General features: G+C 42.7%; 1 protein-coding gene across 13 annotated transcripts in view; it reads right to left on the bottom strand.

Annotated features, from left to right (window-relative positions):
* The window catches only part of Unc79 (unc-79 homolog, NALCN channel complex subunit), a 228,201-nt gene that overhangs the window by 185,483 nt on the left and 25,961 nt on the right, over positions 1 to 16,757 (bottom strand). For 5 of the 13 annotated variants that reach the window (XM_060388083.1, XM_060388078.1, XM_060388085.1 and 2 more), the window contains exon 1: positions 729 to 994. The exons of 4 other annotated variants lie outside the window; for them this stretch is intronic. In XM_060388083.1, the coding sequence (XP_060244066.1) occupies positions 729 to 831 (103 nt within the window). In that variant the 5' untranslated portion in view covers positions 832 to 994. Of the gene's footprint in view, positions 1 to 728; positions 995 to 16,757 lie in introns of those variants that run through there. 4 more of the 13 variants (XM_060388082.1, XM_060388080.1, XM_060388087.1 and 1 more) reach the window with 1 other exon arrangement.

Genomic DNA, 16,757 nt, shown 5'->3' with positions numbered 1-16,757 from the left:
ATAGAAGCAAAAAGAAAAAAAAAAAAGAAAAGAAGAAAAAGAAGAACCTTCTTGTAATGTGTATCAAACACACAGTGAATAATTATGAACAAGAATTCAACCCACATTCTTAAAAACACATGTAAATTTTTACTGGAACTCCATGATAGAAATACTAATACAAAACACTTAATTTCTTATAACTGCATCCAACACTTAAATTATTTTTAGTTATCTGGATTGATATTCCTACACAAACTGTCTATTCCTTTTTCAATCCCTAAAAAAACAAAAACAAAAACAAAAAAAAACGCATTATTCTAATTGCTTCCTGATTATCTCAAGATTGGCTTCCTGTTAGCAAAACAATAATAAATATAAGTCTCTGTCTCTAAAGAGTTATACTTAATATGAAGTAGAAAGCTCAACACTCTAAAACTCCCTGAGAAAAACTGGGTATCCCTTGCAGAATGGCATCAGTTACAGTCGGGCTTTCTTTAGCTTGGTCCTGAATATGAAAGTGTGTCTGATGAATGCTTAACTGTATGAATATGTCAAGAGTATATTTACTTGGTGAGTATCAAGAAAGAACACAAGACTATGTGGCAATAAAAACACAAATAATAAAGGTCACATTTTTTCCAATGAATTGCATAAATTAGGAACCATCCTAATTGCTTTCTGAGATTGGCTTCCCAGTCTCAAGAACAGGAGGAACTAAACATGTGTAGTTACCCTCCTACACCTACCTGGAGTCACCAGCATTGTCCACATTCCTGACCTGACCTTTGACCTGGCTGTAGTGAATGGCCCAGCTCTAGTCATTCCTCTTTGCAAATCCCAAGGAGCCATGATGGTCAACGTCTCTCTGGTCTCCTCTTCCACAGAGTTCTCAATACTGTCCGTTTGTCCTTTCAATCTTTAAGGCTACCCAGGGAGCCTTTAGGTGGTATGGCTCACTGTCAGCGGTTAGCAGAAGACATATCAAGTCCCGGAGAAGCAAGGCCTTGCTGTTCCCAACAGCCAATGGGAATAAGCTCCTGGATGCATCTAACTGAAACGCTGGCTTAAGCAACTTAAAGAAAGTCAAAATGCTTTCGACAGGTGTGGGGCTGAGAACCACAGAACAATAATATCAGATTGGGGAGAACCTTAGAGCCCTTTTCCCACAACCACTTCGTCTTAAAGATGGGAAGAGGAGGCACTGGTTGGCAGAGCTAAGCAGCCGTTAGCTCTCCTGACTCCCAAACCAGTGCTTTCTCCACTGTGACACATTCTAGAATTACAGTTCTGAGAGGCAGCCAGCATGCACACAGTAAACGTTCATTGCACAGCATCAAAACAATGGTCAGCAGTTGCTGGGCTATCGCTGATTCTAAAATCTGCGTGTTCCACTCCTCTAACTTGCGCTTTCTCCTTCCTGCTTCCAACACATTTTCCCAAAGAAATAAGTTTACATTGCAGATAGATGGCCTTGGGTTGCCCAACACATCTTCTCCAAAGACAGCAATGACTTTAGTACCTGTTATTTCATTTAACCCATAGCATTTGGTTATAAACAATTTTTTCGGAGATAAACTCTAAATAGGCAATACCAGAAAATATGTCAATTATATAACCAACAAAATCCATTTTCTTCTGAACATCTTTGACCTATCATTCATCATAATTTCTATAATGACATTACAAGAAACACTCATGTTAACTTATAGTTCTAAGTTCCCAACATCTGAGATATGTCAGGCCAGCTTATACTTTCTCTCACTCACTATCACAGTGATGTTTTGTTACTGTGGCTTTTCTCAAGTTTTGATATTCAGCAGGTGGAGAATTTCAGGAGCACCATCAATCATCATACTATCTAAAAAAAGGAAGCCTATGACGCCGCAGGCTGTGGTCCATACGCTGAAAATGAGGAGGAAAGTCAAAGATCCCCCGACTCACTGGCTTGCTCATAATTCAAGAGCTTTAAAACCATCATTACAGAATGATTGCAAGCATTCAGACATGGTTATGAGATGAATGGGCATTCTTTTTATAGTGATTTTCATTAAGATGCAGTAACAGCTCCTTTCAAAGAGTTTCCAAACATGCACGGGAAAACAGACACTACGGCCACGTCCTCCTTTGAGATCTTCGCGTAGTTTACATATTCACATTGTGCTTTCTCTCTTCACTTACCTGTGTATTTTTCTATATTAAGTTGTGATTTGTTGAGAGGCATCTTACTTATCCAATCTTAAGACACTGCCCAGTGCTGAGGGGGTACCCAACAGTCATAGGATTTGTGTGAATAATGAGTTAATACTTTAAGAACAGCTTTTGCACCTCTCTTTCTCTTTCTCTCTCTCTCTCTCTCTCTCTCTCTGTGTGTGTGTGTGTGTGTGTGTGTGTATACATAACATAAATATACTGTACTTATGGATTCTTTATTATTAGATCCCAGACACCTAGTAAGTACTCAGGAGGTTACCAGCGAATGAAGGTGGAAGAAAAGAAGAAAGAAGAAGGTAAAGATGAATGGATGCACAATCACGAAAGACAGCTTACAGAGCAGGTTGGGGAATGTTCAAATTACTTTCTAAATTTGGGAAACCAACAAAATTTCAGCTCTCAGATTTCTTTTCAACTACTTGAAAATAGTAAGGAGACCAGAGAGATGGCTCAGCAATTAAGAGCCCTGGCTGCTCTTCCAGAGGGCCTGGTTTTGATTCCCAGCGCCCACATAGCAGCTCACAGCCGTCTGTAACTCCAGTGCCAGGGAATCTGTTCCCCTCCTCCGGCCTCCATGAGCACCAGGCACACACATGGTGCACTTACACACCTAGACAAAACATCCACACACTTTTAAAACAGGGTGAAGAGGGGGAGGGGAGGGAAGGGGAGGATAAACAGAAAGGTCTCTCACAAATCGAAACTTGGAATTGTGCTGAAGGTATGACTAAAGCTCCTTTGCATTTCAACCTTGTGCACAAGAGATGATGTCTTGGCTTGTCAGCCCAGGAAGACCCAGCACCCAGTCAACATGCAGAAGTCTTGCTCTTTACTCCACAGGCACCGACCGCTCTGTTGGCTGCAGACTCGATTAAATGGCAGCTGGACGCATGTCCATTATCTCCAAACACAACTGCCCTTTGGACTACAATGCCCGTCAGCCTCCCGCTCTCTTCTACTCTCATTACATCTGCAGAATGTTCTCGGCGCCCTCTCCCGGCCTTATGCCATAGGAAGTCCTCTGTCATAAATCATGTTCCCTAAAACTCGTAACTGAAACCCTAACCTCAAACAGTAAACGCACCTGGAGAAGAGGCCTTTAAAAGAGGTGACCAGGTTCAAAGAAAGCCATTACAGCCCTGTGCTCTCCTAATACAATCCTCCTTGTGTCCTTGTAAGAAAACGATCAGGACACACCAGAGACACCAGACACGGGGGAGCACAGAGGAAAGGCCGAGTGAGGACGAGCGAGAAAGTGACCATCTGCGAGGCAAGGAAGGAGGCCTCAGGAGAAACCAAATCTGCCAACACCTTGATCTTGAACTGGAAGTCTTCAGAACTGTGAGAAAATAAATGTCTGTTGTTTTAGCGGCTCCATCTGTGATGGTGTATGGCAGCTGGAGAAAACTGATACGCCATCACAGGGGAAAGTCTCTAAGTGAGAGGAAGAAAGGCATGAGCTCGGAACTAAGGCCTTGCTGCCCCTCTACTAAACCTCAGTCCCCGAATCTGTCAAACGGAGAAGATTATATCCGGGAGTTGTTGCTCAGCCCAGTGCCTAGCACACCCTCACTTGCAGTAGGTCACAAGAACCAACTTGTATCTCTTTCCTCCTGCTACCAGATACCGCTGTTCACCAGAGCTGGCCACCCACCAGCTGTCCCTCCTACACCATTAATCTCTCCCTCTTTATTAAGTCACTCTCATTAACTAGAATCTCCTTGATCAGAGGGAAATAAACAAAGTAGCTTCCCCTATTTCTCCTCCTCCCCTCCCTGCAGCTACTGGCATCCTCCTTCAGAGCTGAAATTATTAAAAGTTGCACATACAGTCTCGTGTGTGTGTGTGTGTGTGTGTGTGTGTGTGTGTGTGTGTGTCTGCATGTGTCTCTGTCTCTCCCCCCGATCTCCCTCTCTTTCCCTAGTCTCTCTGTCTTACCCCAATCAGGCTCCCAACATCACCACTGCACTAAATCTGGTTTTCTGGCAACCATCTCCTTCTACAGCACCCAGACTGTCCCATCCAGTGACGCCTCCCAGTCACCCATCGCATAACTAGCCCTTTCAGCTCTCCCAGACAGTCAGTCCATCACTCCCACTCTTTCAAAACCCTCTTCCCTTGGTTTCCTTAGCACCATATTCCCCAAGGCTTGTACCTTTGAGAAATATCCCTCTTACCGTGCTTTGCCACCTCTGTGCGTTTAGAATTTTGAAATTTATCAGGGCTCAGCCACTGACTCTGTTTCTCTCTGTAGACATCCTCTTCCTGGACAATCCCATCTACCCATGTGGCTGCCAGTACCACCCATGGGCCAAACACTCTGACATATACGTGTCCACTGCAGAGGCTTATCTCACATAAATAATAGACCTCGTATCATTTTTTTCACCTAGGAATCTCGCAGGGTCCTCAGAGTAAACACATCCAATACTAAATAGTCCTCCACTATGCACCCTAGCCCCTAAGAAAACCTCGTACCATCTGTGTGATCGACCAAGCTCATAGAACAAATGAGCAGCATTGTTGCGCTGTCTGCCTCTAATCTGATCCATCACTGTTTCCTACAACACAACCACCAAAATACACCTCCAAAGTATCTTCAGCCTCCCTCCTCGGGATGGCATGACTCGCCACCATCCCCAATGCTCAGAACGCTCCCAGCTCCTCTTCCAGATTTCTCCCTTGCTATGCTCCACCTCTTTCTCCTTGGAGCAGCCTCAGAGACCTTTTAAGCTGTTTCACATAATCCTCTGTGGTCCGCTGTCCTCGGAGTAAAATCCAGACTTCTTGCCACACCTTTCCAGCCTGGCCACGAACTCTACAGCTGCACTGGTTAGTCTTGCTCAGAGTGTGATGCAAAGCTATTTCTTTTGCATCGAAATCTTGTATGTGTGTGCTCGCCCTCTTCCTTGAGTTCTTGTCCATCCACATTTCGTATGTCTAATATCAAAATGCAACTCAGAGGTGGTTTTACATGCTACTTGCTCACAGAGGCCTTTGTCAACGCTCCTATCTGAACAGATTCCCTGACCATCCTTTTATTTTTCTCTATCTAATACACAGTTTTTCCCCAATGGCTAACACAGTTTTCCACTGTGTATTTGTTCAGATGAGCATTCACTGTGTCTTCCAAGTGGACATGCTGCAAGCACAGTGTCCTGTGCTCACCACTGTGGAGCCCCAGGCTCTAGGCAGGACTGCCTGTGCTGAGTTCCCAGGAGAGAGTGAAAACAAAGAGGTGGTCAGCAGGACAGTGACTGTTTTCGGCCATTAAACTCTGTGTCCTTACAGCCCAGAAAGGCAACCGCCAAAGCAAGATGAAAATGAACAAAAGCCAAAATGATTGTAAAGATGTTTATCCCACAAGGAAGGTAGTGGTTTCCACTGAACATGCACTAAACCAATCTCTGCTCTCTGCTACTTTACTTCTTAGGCGCTTCACTACATTTTAAGAGACAAAGCACAAGAGAAAAACTCAGTCGTACACACAAAAATGTTTCAACAAAACTAGGATCGTATAACACACAGTTTTAAATCTGCTTTTAACCTTAATCATGTTCCTGTGTCACTAAATGTGTTTAAGGTGATCCAATAGTATCTTCAAATTTTTAATTATCTAGGCTATCAAAAAAAAGTTAAGAAAAAATTAATAAGCAGAATGAAGACTGTAAAATTACATAAAGGCTTCTGCTCAACCATACATGACATTTAGTTGTGTTAGCCTTCTTGAAAACTTTTTCTGATAACTAGACATCATACATACATACGATTTGAGAATTCATTGTCCCCATACATCAGAAATAAATTTCTACGTAATTTCCGTTACTGTGTAAGTGCTTTTTAAAAGTAAATCATAATTTATTTCATCAATCATCTGTTAATGTTTGTGAGGTTTGGGATGGTTCCAGTAAAGGAGCTGGAGCGATGGCTCAGCGCAGAAGACCCAGTACCGATCTTGCAAAAGACATGAGCTGTGTTCCCTGCACCCACATCAGGAGGCTTGCCTTTAATACCAGGGCCAGGGTATCTGATGCCCTCTTCTGCCCTCCTCAGGCACTTACACACGTGGCACATACACATAATTTTAAAATAAAATAAATCTCTAATGCTGCAAAAGAATACCCCTTAATATCTGAACATGTCTTTATATTTCCTTAGAATAAATTTCCATGTGAAACTACACAAATATAAAATACTTTGCTATAGTTTGGGAAAATCAGATGTGGTGGTGCGTACTTTTAATCCCAGCACTTGAAAGGCACAAACAGCAGAATCAAGAGTTCATGATCAGGGCTCAAATGTTGGCTCAGCAGTTAAGAGTACTGGCTGCTCTTCCAGAGGACCCAGGTTCAATTCCCAGAACCCACATGGCAGCTAACAACTGTCTGTAACTCCAGCTGCAGGGGATCTGATTCTCTCTTCTTGTTAGCATTGAGGCAGCCTGCTTCTGGGTTGCCTAGTAACCTACGATGTCATCACACCTCGCCTGCCAGGCACACAAGTGGTGTACAAACATACACACAGGCAAAACTCCTGTACACCTAGGGCCATCCTATATAGCATGCTTGTGGCCAACCCTGGGCTACATGGAACACTAAATCAAAAAAAATTAAAACAATAACAAACTCTTCAAAAAGAAGAAAGCTTTTTGGGATACTTGTTAAAATGTTCTTCAGATAATACCATTATTAGCATGAATAATAACACCATTGAGATGCACAATCGTGTGCCTGCGTTAACTTTTAAATCTTGTAAAAGCTTTTTATGTTGTATCACTTAAAGTTTACTAAGCCAAAACACCACAAAAGTAAGTGTTCTGCCCTGAGACACAAAGCTTATGCATGGTAGTACTGGTCACTTAACTGACTGGGAGCCATGCTTGTTCCCCAGACCACACTGTTCTCTAATTGTTTGTAGTGCTTTGAGGACATTCAGTAACAGGGATACGGTGTAAAAATACTTCCCTGTTGGGGCAATCTTATGTACACTGCGTGAAAGGTGTTCAATTGTCGACTGCTAAACCAGCAGGGCTGAGTACTGTCTGAGTTTTGGTGTTGTGATTTTTATGGCTCATCACCGGCCTCATATTTTGTAAACACTCTTCCTCCCTCACATTTTGATTGGCTGAATAAAGAGCCGACGGCCAATCGCTAGCCAGGAGAAGAAAGGCAAGACTTCTGGGGAGAGATGGTCTCTGTGAGACGGAGAGATTTGCCAGTGAGACACAGGAAGAAACAGAGGCCTGGACTGAGTGAGAGAGAGGTAATGGCCATGTGGCGGGAAATAGGCCAGGATTTGTTGGGTTAGAATAGCTGAGATCTGCTTAGCTATAGTGTCTAAGCTTTTAAAATAATAATAATTCTCCATTTCTGTATCTATCCACTGGCGAATCCAAGAAAGTCCTGCTGTATTTCCCTAATCCTTCTTTTTTTCAATCTCATTAAAGAACTGTAGCAAGTAGATGAACTAGTAGACCAAATTTCCAATATATATTTTTTTAGAAACACAAAACCAAATATATCTACTTCACTATTCTGCCCTTTTCTTGAAAATTCAAATTACTTTCATCCTTCAGAATCCACCTAAATCACATCATCAGATCTTAAGTCTCTTTCCCATCATCCCTGAAGCCTTCTAATTGACTAGACAGTATTACTCACTCCTCCTCTAAGCAAGCAGAGTACCACTATCTGCTTCCTAAATGGAGTCACTTCGTTAAATGCATATGCCAGTAATTGTAAACTAATCTGATGGTTCCAATTAGTTTCATGTTTGCAAATCCATTTTTGCAAACACCTTTAGGGCCTTGAAGACAGATCTGTCCTCACTTTTCATTGCAAATCCCTCAGAATATGTCATGTACGTGGCAGATGGCAAGCAATAGCAGTGGCCTACATGTCAACTAACCCTTATCCTATATATACGCCTAATTCCTTAAATATTCTGCTCTTATTTGTACAAATTATTTTCATATACAATTTATTATGTAAATTACACAAAGAATGCAGTGTTCTTTTCCATGGTTAATTTCCTTCCCTCATTCCAACAGAACAAAAATAAGTAATCTCTTCATACGTATTTCAAAGGTGTTGCAAGTTCTTTGTTATATTTGAATACTAACTCTATGTTCTTTGTTTTTGTTTTTTTCTGACTGGCCATTCTGGTTCCAACAGGCTGAGTGTTGTGCAGTTTCCACGATGCCCTGCAGAGAGAATCGTAGATGGACTGCAGGTTCCCATCTACAGCAATGTATTACCACAAGCAAGCTAGTCAACTCCTGACTCTCAGGGGCTCATTATGGTTGGTTTTTTTACCAAATGAGAATTAAAATAGCATTTCCAGTACATTCTTTGCAAATGTTTACTGATGTCGAGGACCTAACAGTCTGTGTTCTAATTCTACCCAGTTTCTTCGTGTATTATGTAAACTAGCTAATGGATTTGGTGTGGTACCCTTTTAAACTCTCTTCTTGTCAGTTTAATATTTCATTAAGGAATAATAGACATGGTTCTGGTAGGATGGTTCAGGGGGTAAAGAGACTTGCCATCAAGCCTGAAGACCTGTATTTGACCCCCACCCCCAGAACCCATCTCCAGGTGGGAATAAAGAATAGAACCAAGTCCACAGAGTTGTCCTCTGGCCTCCAAATATGCACCATGGCACACACATGGACACATATGCAGAAAGATACACTAAATAAATAATCAAATAACTGTAAAACATTTTTAAAAGAAATTATAAACGTAAATAAAAAGGATCTAGACATAGTTCTCAAACCAGATTGCTCTACACACCCACCTCAGTGATTTAAGCAACAATCATGGCTGATATCTTATTCTTCTCTTGGCCAAGCATAGGTTATAGAATAGGATGTCCACCTTAATTATTGCTGCATATCTGTCTTTATTCACTCATTCTGCATTAATAGAAACGGGATTATTTAGTAGTCTTATTGGTTCTAACATGAAATCATCTCTCAAGATCTATTTTCTTCTCCTTCCTCACATCACCTGAATTAAATTTTGCACAACCTCCTCCTGAGATGAATTGCTATAATAATCAGGCTGATTGCACTCTGATCCTTTTTCAATATGACAGCCACAGCAATCTCTCCAGAATTCAAATGTTTTTCATTTTCTGTTCATTGAAATTAAGTTAACACATGAAGCTGGAGAAGAATGGTTCCCTGCTCTCCAGTCAAGCCTCCTCTCTGCTCTCTCCCTGTGTGTCACACCTCAACCATTCTAACTTGCCAAAGCCCAAGTGACAATCTTACATAAACACGGTTTTGTTCAGAAATGTAATCGCTACTTCTCTGCCTGGCAGCTCCTAATAAGAGTTGCCCAAGTTTCAGGTCTAAGTGTGTCTCCTGTAGACAACCAACCCTCCCTAGCACATGCCACCTTCACCGAAGTTCTAAGTTCATAGTTCCTGGCTTCTCTCTGCACGGACACTGCACAATATTGCCAATAACGCAATCGCTGTCTCCACACTGGACTGTCAGAGCAGCTCTTTCAATGTCATGCACTCAGTGTACAGCAAGTGTCTGTTTCTGAAGAAATACTTGTTGAATAAGTGAGTGGCTATAACACAACTCACTACAACACAGCCACTATACACCCAACACTATAACACAGTTCAGTTTATAGTCCCTTTGTGAACTGGAGTTAGACCATGGATGTGATTAGGGTTTCCTCTGCCTCCTCTTCCTACTACTCATCACGAGGACCCATTCATCATTTTCTTCTCAGGGCCCCTAATCCCCTCACTATCTGGGGGTGTGGATATGATCTGGCTGAAAGAATGGGGAGTGGCACCAGCCCAGGAGACAGCCCGTGCGAGCTGCTGATTGCAGCCCAGTGAGCCGCACATCAATGCACCAGACGCAGGACATGCAGCCTTGAGGTCACGGTTCCGTTTGCCCCGCTTGGCTCCAGCCTTGCTTTAATCCAGTATTTCCCAGCTATGTTCCCTCCCCTTCCTTTGGAAGCAGGAATGCAATGTTTACTTTGCGCCATTATATACTTGGAAGTATGTGATTTGTGTTCGGGTGTTTTGTTTGTTTTTACCAGTGACTCGTAGATGAGAGTTTGCCTTGAGTCTGGACTTTTAAACTGTTTGGACTGTGGGCACTTCTGAAGCTGTCACTGAATGCAGTTTACATTATGAAATGGCCACAAGCCTAATGGTGACCAGGGAAGAAGGCTATGGTTTGAATGACCCTCCCCAGGTTTGCGGGTGTTTTGTTCTGTTTTGTTTTGTTTTGTTTTGTTTTGTTTTGTTTTGTTTTTTCCCCCCCCCCCCCCCGCTATGCAGCCTGGTTGTCCTGGTATCTACTCCGTAACCCAGACTGGCCACAACCCCACACGAATCCTTCACCTCTGCATATACCACCCAGCTCTAGGCTCCTAATTTGAACATTTGGACGCCATGCCACTGAAGCTCTTGGGAAGAGGGGCCTGACTGGGGAAATGTGACCCCAGGGGTGGGCCTTACTCCCGTCCTACACCCTTGGTGTTCCAGTCTTACATCTGTGACAAGCCTTCGCCGTGCACTCTACCTACCAACAACAAACCATTCCCGTTACCTCTCCCATCATGGTGCCCTGACGGTTCTTTTGAAACCAGAAGCCAACATAAATCGCTCTTCCCTTGAGTTGCTTTTGTCAGAAATGGTGATGAGAAAAGCCTTTGTTTTGCTCCAGCTTTGTTTTTTTTTTTTTTTTCAATCTCTGCTTGAATTCTGGCTCCCCTATGTACTAGCTGTGAGAACATGGACAAAACAATAAACTTCACTCAGCCTTAATTCCCTAATCTCTAAAATGAGGGCAATTTTTTTTTTATCTCATGGGGTTGTATACATCAATTATAGCACAATGACCAGCACACAATAAAAAAAAAATGTACAATCCTAATTAGCCACTACAGATGAGTTCCTCCTCCCCTTTCCTTCCCTAGGCTAACGTTCTGTCCTTTAAATGGAAGATAATGCACAAATGTAGTTAATAATGAAAATAATCAGAAATTAAAATGTGGAGGCAACAAAGCGTCGTTTGAGAACTCCGGCGGATGTGCAGGGCTTTGTGCAAATCCCTGATCAAAGACTGTCAGTCCTCCTTTGAGGAAGGTCATTCTTCCTGAAAGCGAAAACCTCACAAAAGTTCTGAATGAAGGGTAATGGCAGAGGAAGCAAACAGGCAGAGAGCCAAAGCAGTCCAAAGATGTCAGATGCCACATACCACCTCATCAAGCTCTTCCAGAGCCTTCTGAGCATATTTTTTCAGTCAGCTTACACTCCAGGTGGCAAACTCTCTGGCACCTTCAGCAGACAGGAAAGGTCAACAGAGAATACCCCTGTTCTTTGCCAAAGAACTCCACCACCGCCACATCACTATTAAACACCGCATTTCTCTAGGTGTTTACATTCTTCAGAATAATTCCACATACATTATTCAGTTACGTTTTGAGCATTTAAGTTGTAAAAAAAAATAATAACAATAATAATATAGAATGGAGAGATGGCTCTGCGGTTAAAAGCACGGCCTGCTCTTCCAGAGGCCCTAAATTCAATTCCCAGCAACCACATGGTGACTCACAACCATCTGTAATGGGATCTGATGCCTTCTTCTGGTGTGTGTGAAGAAAAAGTACTCATATACATAAATAAATGTGTGTGCGTGTGTGTGTGTGTATATATATATGTATATATACATATATATATATTAATACTATACATTGGAGGTTTAGGGAAACCTAAACATTACACAACAAAGTGAGCACAAAAGTGAAAGACCCGAGTGCACGTGTTCATTCATCAGACATCAATTAAAAAACTTTGGGGTACTAACAAGGTAATAATTACTGAAGCAACCCCTGTTCTCTAGAAGGCCACAAGAAAGCACAATGGTAATTCTCAGTTCTGATGCTCACTGTATAGTGCCAGTAAACATAAGAATATTGGCTATATTACTCCCACATTTCCAGTGAGGAACCTGCAGTTGAGAGAGGCTCAGTCAGTCATCCTGAGGTCACACAGAGCCACCTTCTGTTCTACCACCTAGGAAGAGCCGCTTGAAGTTGGCTATGGCCCACCGCACATTTTTTTAGCTCATTAAAAGTATGCACGCCGCTGCATAAAGACGTTCAGTGAGCTTTCATGCATGAACTAGTAAGTTATAAATTAACCTCTTGTCATGTGGGGGAAAAAAATGTAAACACAGAAACCATTTCACTTGCCGGAATTGAGGCACTTGCAATTAAAGAGGGAGGGGTCACTTACTCAAGGTTGGTCAGGAGAGCTTGAACCTAGTGGTCTGGGGGAGAGGGTAACACAGGAAGTACGAGCAGAGGGTGGCTGTCAGGGAGTGCTGAGAAAGAACAGAGTCTCATCCTAGCTAACATGACAGGACAGGATGATGGAGCTTGGTTTGGAAGTTAAGTAAGCAGCTTCCTCTGAACAAACTTTTGAACTGAGGGAATCTGAAGCCCCCGTTCATTACCGAGCGCCTTCCAAAGCATCCTGTGACTCCATGGCTGTACTTCCTAACTGATGAGACAAGACCCATGAATACCACACTTGAAGTTTCATGGAAGAACCAAGAATGCTACTGGTCCTTCCGTAACAGTGCAAACCCACAAATCCGGATTTATCAGGCAGATGCTACAAGATGCTGTAATCTCTGCTAAATTTCACTATGCTCCCTAATTAAAAACAAAAACAAAGAAACAAACAAAAAACCCTGCATTGTTAAGGTCTTTAGAAGAATTAAGTTTCAGAGGTAACACAGAATGCTGACTCTGTGACATCCTTTACATTTCTATGACCAGGTCAAGTACTCAGAACATATCTGAACTGACAACTATTGTCAGGGGTAGGGTCGCCTCGACAGAAAATAGAAGCGCCTGACAGATGGGCCCCTGCGCATGCCTGTGAGGAACAATCCTGGCTGAATTAATTGCTGTTGGGGAGACCCATGTCTTAGGTGTGGGTGTGATCACTTCTGGGGCAGAGAATCCTGGGCTATACAAGTGCAGAGTGGGGGAGGAGGCCTCTCCCGCCCCCAGCAGCAGCAGCAGCGGCATTCATCCCTTTGTCCCCTGATGTGAAGGCAGCATGAGCAGCCCTTCAAGCTTCTGCTGCCTTGACTTCCCCAGCGTGGTGGATGGAAAAGAAACGAAGACCGCCCTTCAGTATTGTTCACTTTCAAAGGAAAATAATGATGCTGAAAAATCAATGCCGCTCCCTGAGAAGGCAAGCTCTCCCAAAACTGTCTAAAAAAGAAAGTTAACTGCAGCCACCATTGTCCTCAAATATGTGGCCATGTGGACAACCACTGGGACTATGTGGAAGCATGCTGTTTTCCACAACAATGCCAAAGTCCGAGTGGAGAGCCCTGATCAACCTAGGGTCAAAAATTCAGATGCACCATGACTCGGAGCACACACCACATCACTCAGGAGTGATTCACACCATCATGCAGGGAATGGTCTTTCACTCGATCAGGATTGAACACCAATTAAATAGAGGAGCTCAGCTCATTAAGGACCATTTAAAGAAAAAAAAAACCATAACTAGCATTTCTGGAATATCCCCAGGCACTGTCCCAGAGCACTGTATGTACCAGGCACTGTCCAGAGCACTTTACCCTTTTGACTCTTGGAAATTTCGAGAGAATTCTACGAGGCAGGCACTGACTTTATTTCTCTATCCTTTTTTTTAAGATTTATTTATTTTTATTTTGTGTGCATTGGTGTTTTGCCTGCATGTTTATCTGAACTGGAACTATCAATAGCTGTGAACAGCCATGTGGGTGCTGGGAATTGAACCTGGGTCCTCTGGAAGAGTTAAAAGCCAGTGCTGTGAACTGCTGGACCAATTCTCCAGTCTTTCTCTGTCCTTATTTTTTAACAGATAAGAAAACTGAGGAAGTTGTTATCAGTTTTGAAAATGCATGGTGTCCACATATAATTCTTTAACTCGGGCAGCAAGTGTATATCAAGGTTCAACAGCAGATAAGACAATCCTTGCCTTCAACCTCATGAGCAGATAGAAAAAAGTGAAAGTGAATGAAAACAAGCAGTGTTTTTAAAGGTTATAAAGAAAAACATAAGGGACTAAACTAGAGATAAAGACAAAGTTAGGGCACCTCTTTTACACTGAGCGACTTTGAGACAGGCACTCGTGCTGCTTAAGTAAGTCAGAGGCTGACACTAGACCTGAGAGTGAGAGGAAGGTGTTCGGAATCAAGACTGCAACATGAAAACACCATTTATCATGCTCACCGGAAGGTCACTCGTTTACAGTGTAAGGGTTTTTTTGTTTTTTGTTTTTTGTTTTTTGTTTTTAAAATACAAGAAAGAGAGAAGGAAGGAGCAGACACAGAATGGAATTTGGAGAGCTTGAAAGCAAGTAGGTAGGAAGCCTGTGATTTGACAAGCCAGCTGGATCCCAGGACGACTGCAGCAAAAAGGTGGAACAGCAAATGCGCATCCCAGAATTCCCTAAGGCACGCTGGCTACCCCAGGGAGCTCTGGAACTACAGATGAGGGAGAGGCACGGGAGGTAAAACAAAATTTTAAAAGCTATGGTAGAAACTGTTCCGAGTAATCAGGATACTAAATTGTCTCCTGTACTTCCCATCTCTGGAAGGACACCTCTCTCAACCTGGCACATCTGAAGTTTCACTACCTACGAAAAACACGCACGTGAGAACTCTAATGGAGATGGTGCACGTCGGAAAATGGGGTACCCGCTAAATGAACTGTGAGCGCTGACCGCAGGGCTAAGCCAACTCTTGTTCTCAGCCCCTAACAGCCTCATCTTTGGAGCTGGAGGTTGGAGATCTGCTTTTGCTTCTTCTTCCCATAAACCTGGCCTACACACAGTGACGCCAGGGATCCCCTAGTAACGGTCCACCAGCATGCTGCGTCAGCACCTTAATCCAACCCTAAACCTGAGCAGATGGCAATGCACGGGCAGCCACCTAAAGAAAACTGCTCACACATAAGACAGAGCAGAAAGAACAGAAAATTACCATGAGGAACAGAAATCTAAGTAGAAAGAGAAAACCGTATGTGTGTATGCATGTATGTATGTGTGACACGCATGTCGGTACACGAAGCTGTTATAGGGGCTGGGGAGAGATTTACATGGGTAAGGTGCTTGCCACACAAGTGTGAGGGCCTGAGTTCAGATCCTAAGCACCCACTCACAGCTGGGATGGTGTTACAAGCCTCTAACCCCCTGGGGTTGGGAGGCTGAGACAAGTAGATCTTTAGAACTCACTGGCCAGACATTCGAGACAAAAAAAAAAAAAAGCAAGCTCCATGAGATGCCATCTCAAAGAACAAGATAGAGAGCGATAAAGGAAGAATCTTGAATCTTTTACACAGGCATACACAGGTGAGTGCATGCCTGCACACACACACCTATATAAAACAGACACACACACAAAGAGATGACAGATAGACAGACAGACAGACAGACAGATAGGTAAGTAGATAGACAGATATAAAATGTAAAAACTGGGATAAGAGGCTGAAGAGATGACTCAGAAGTTAAGAGCACTGGCTGCTCTTACAGAGGACCCAAGTTCAATTCCATACGGTGGTTCCCAACTATCTGTAACTCCCATCCCAGGGATCCAACACCTTCTTCCGGCCTCTTTGGGTACCAGACATACATGTGATATACATACATACAGGCAGGCAAAATACCCATACACATAAAATAAACAAATAAAAAAATTTAAAACTGTTGTAAATATCACAAAGGGCACTCTAGTTACAAATAAATCTTGGAGAGCTTTCCGAAAATAACACACAGAGCATGACAGGGAAACAGAGTTATTGAATTATTAAATTTTTAAAAATTATTAAATTTTTAATTATTAAATTAAATAACAGAGTTATTAAAACAGAATTTTAGAAATAATCAACTAAATGACACAGTTGAGAAAATTTCCCCAAGTACAGCAAAAAGACAGGAGCACAGAAGGAGGGAGAAATGATAAATCCAGGAGATTGAAATTAGAACAGAAGCACCAGAAAAAGCACACGCAGCCAGAGGAGGTGAAGCCATTAACTGAAATGAAGAAATGTTGAGGTAAAAGCAGATTTAAAACAGCCCATCATAGCCTAGCAAGATGGCTCAGCAGGTAAAGGCATTTACTACTGAAGCCTGGGAACCAAGTAAAGGTGGAAAGAGAGAACTGACCACACAGAGCAGTTCTGTGACCATGGCACATATGCTCCCCACACACACATCACATACGTCGTGCACACACACAATAATAATAATAAACAATTTTTAAAGGCGTCTCCCAAGTGAACAAAAGGAGACAGTGCATGTAACTGCAATGTGTCAAAAACTAGAGACAAAGAAAAGATTCTATATGCACCTAGACATTTCTCGAAATTTTGCATTGCTTGAGAAAGATCAAAGAGCTTTGGACTTTTCAAAAGCAGCACTGCACAAAAGGCAAGTGCGAAGCAGTGCATTCAAAATCCTGGAAACAAGCTACTATAAAGCATTCAGGCAAATTACAAATCAAGCCCATAGTGGTT

The sequence above is a fragment of the Meriones unguiculatus genome, chromosome 7 (genome assembly GCF_030254825.1).
Source record: "Meriones unguiculatus strain TT.TT164.6M chromosome 7, Bangor_MerUng_6.1, whole genome shotgun sequence".
Lineage (NCBI taxonomy): Eukaryota > Metazoa > Chordata > Mammalia > Rodentia > Muridae > Meriones > Meriones unguiculatus.
This window is presented reverse-complemented; position numbering and strand designations above follow the sequence as displayed.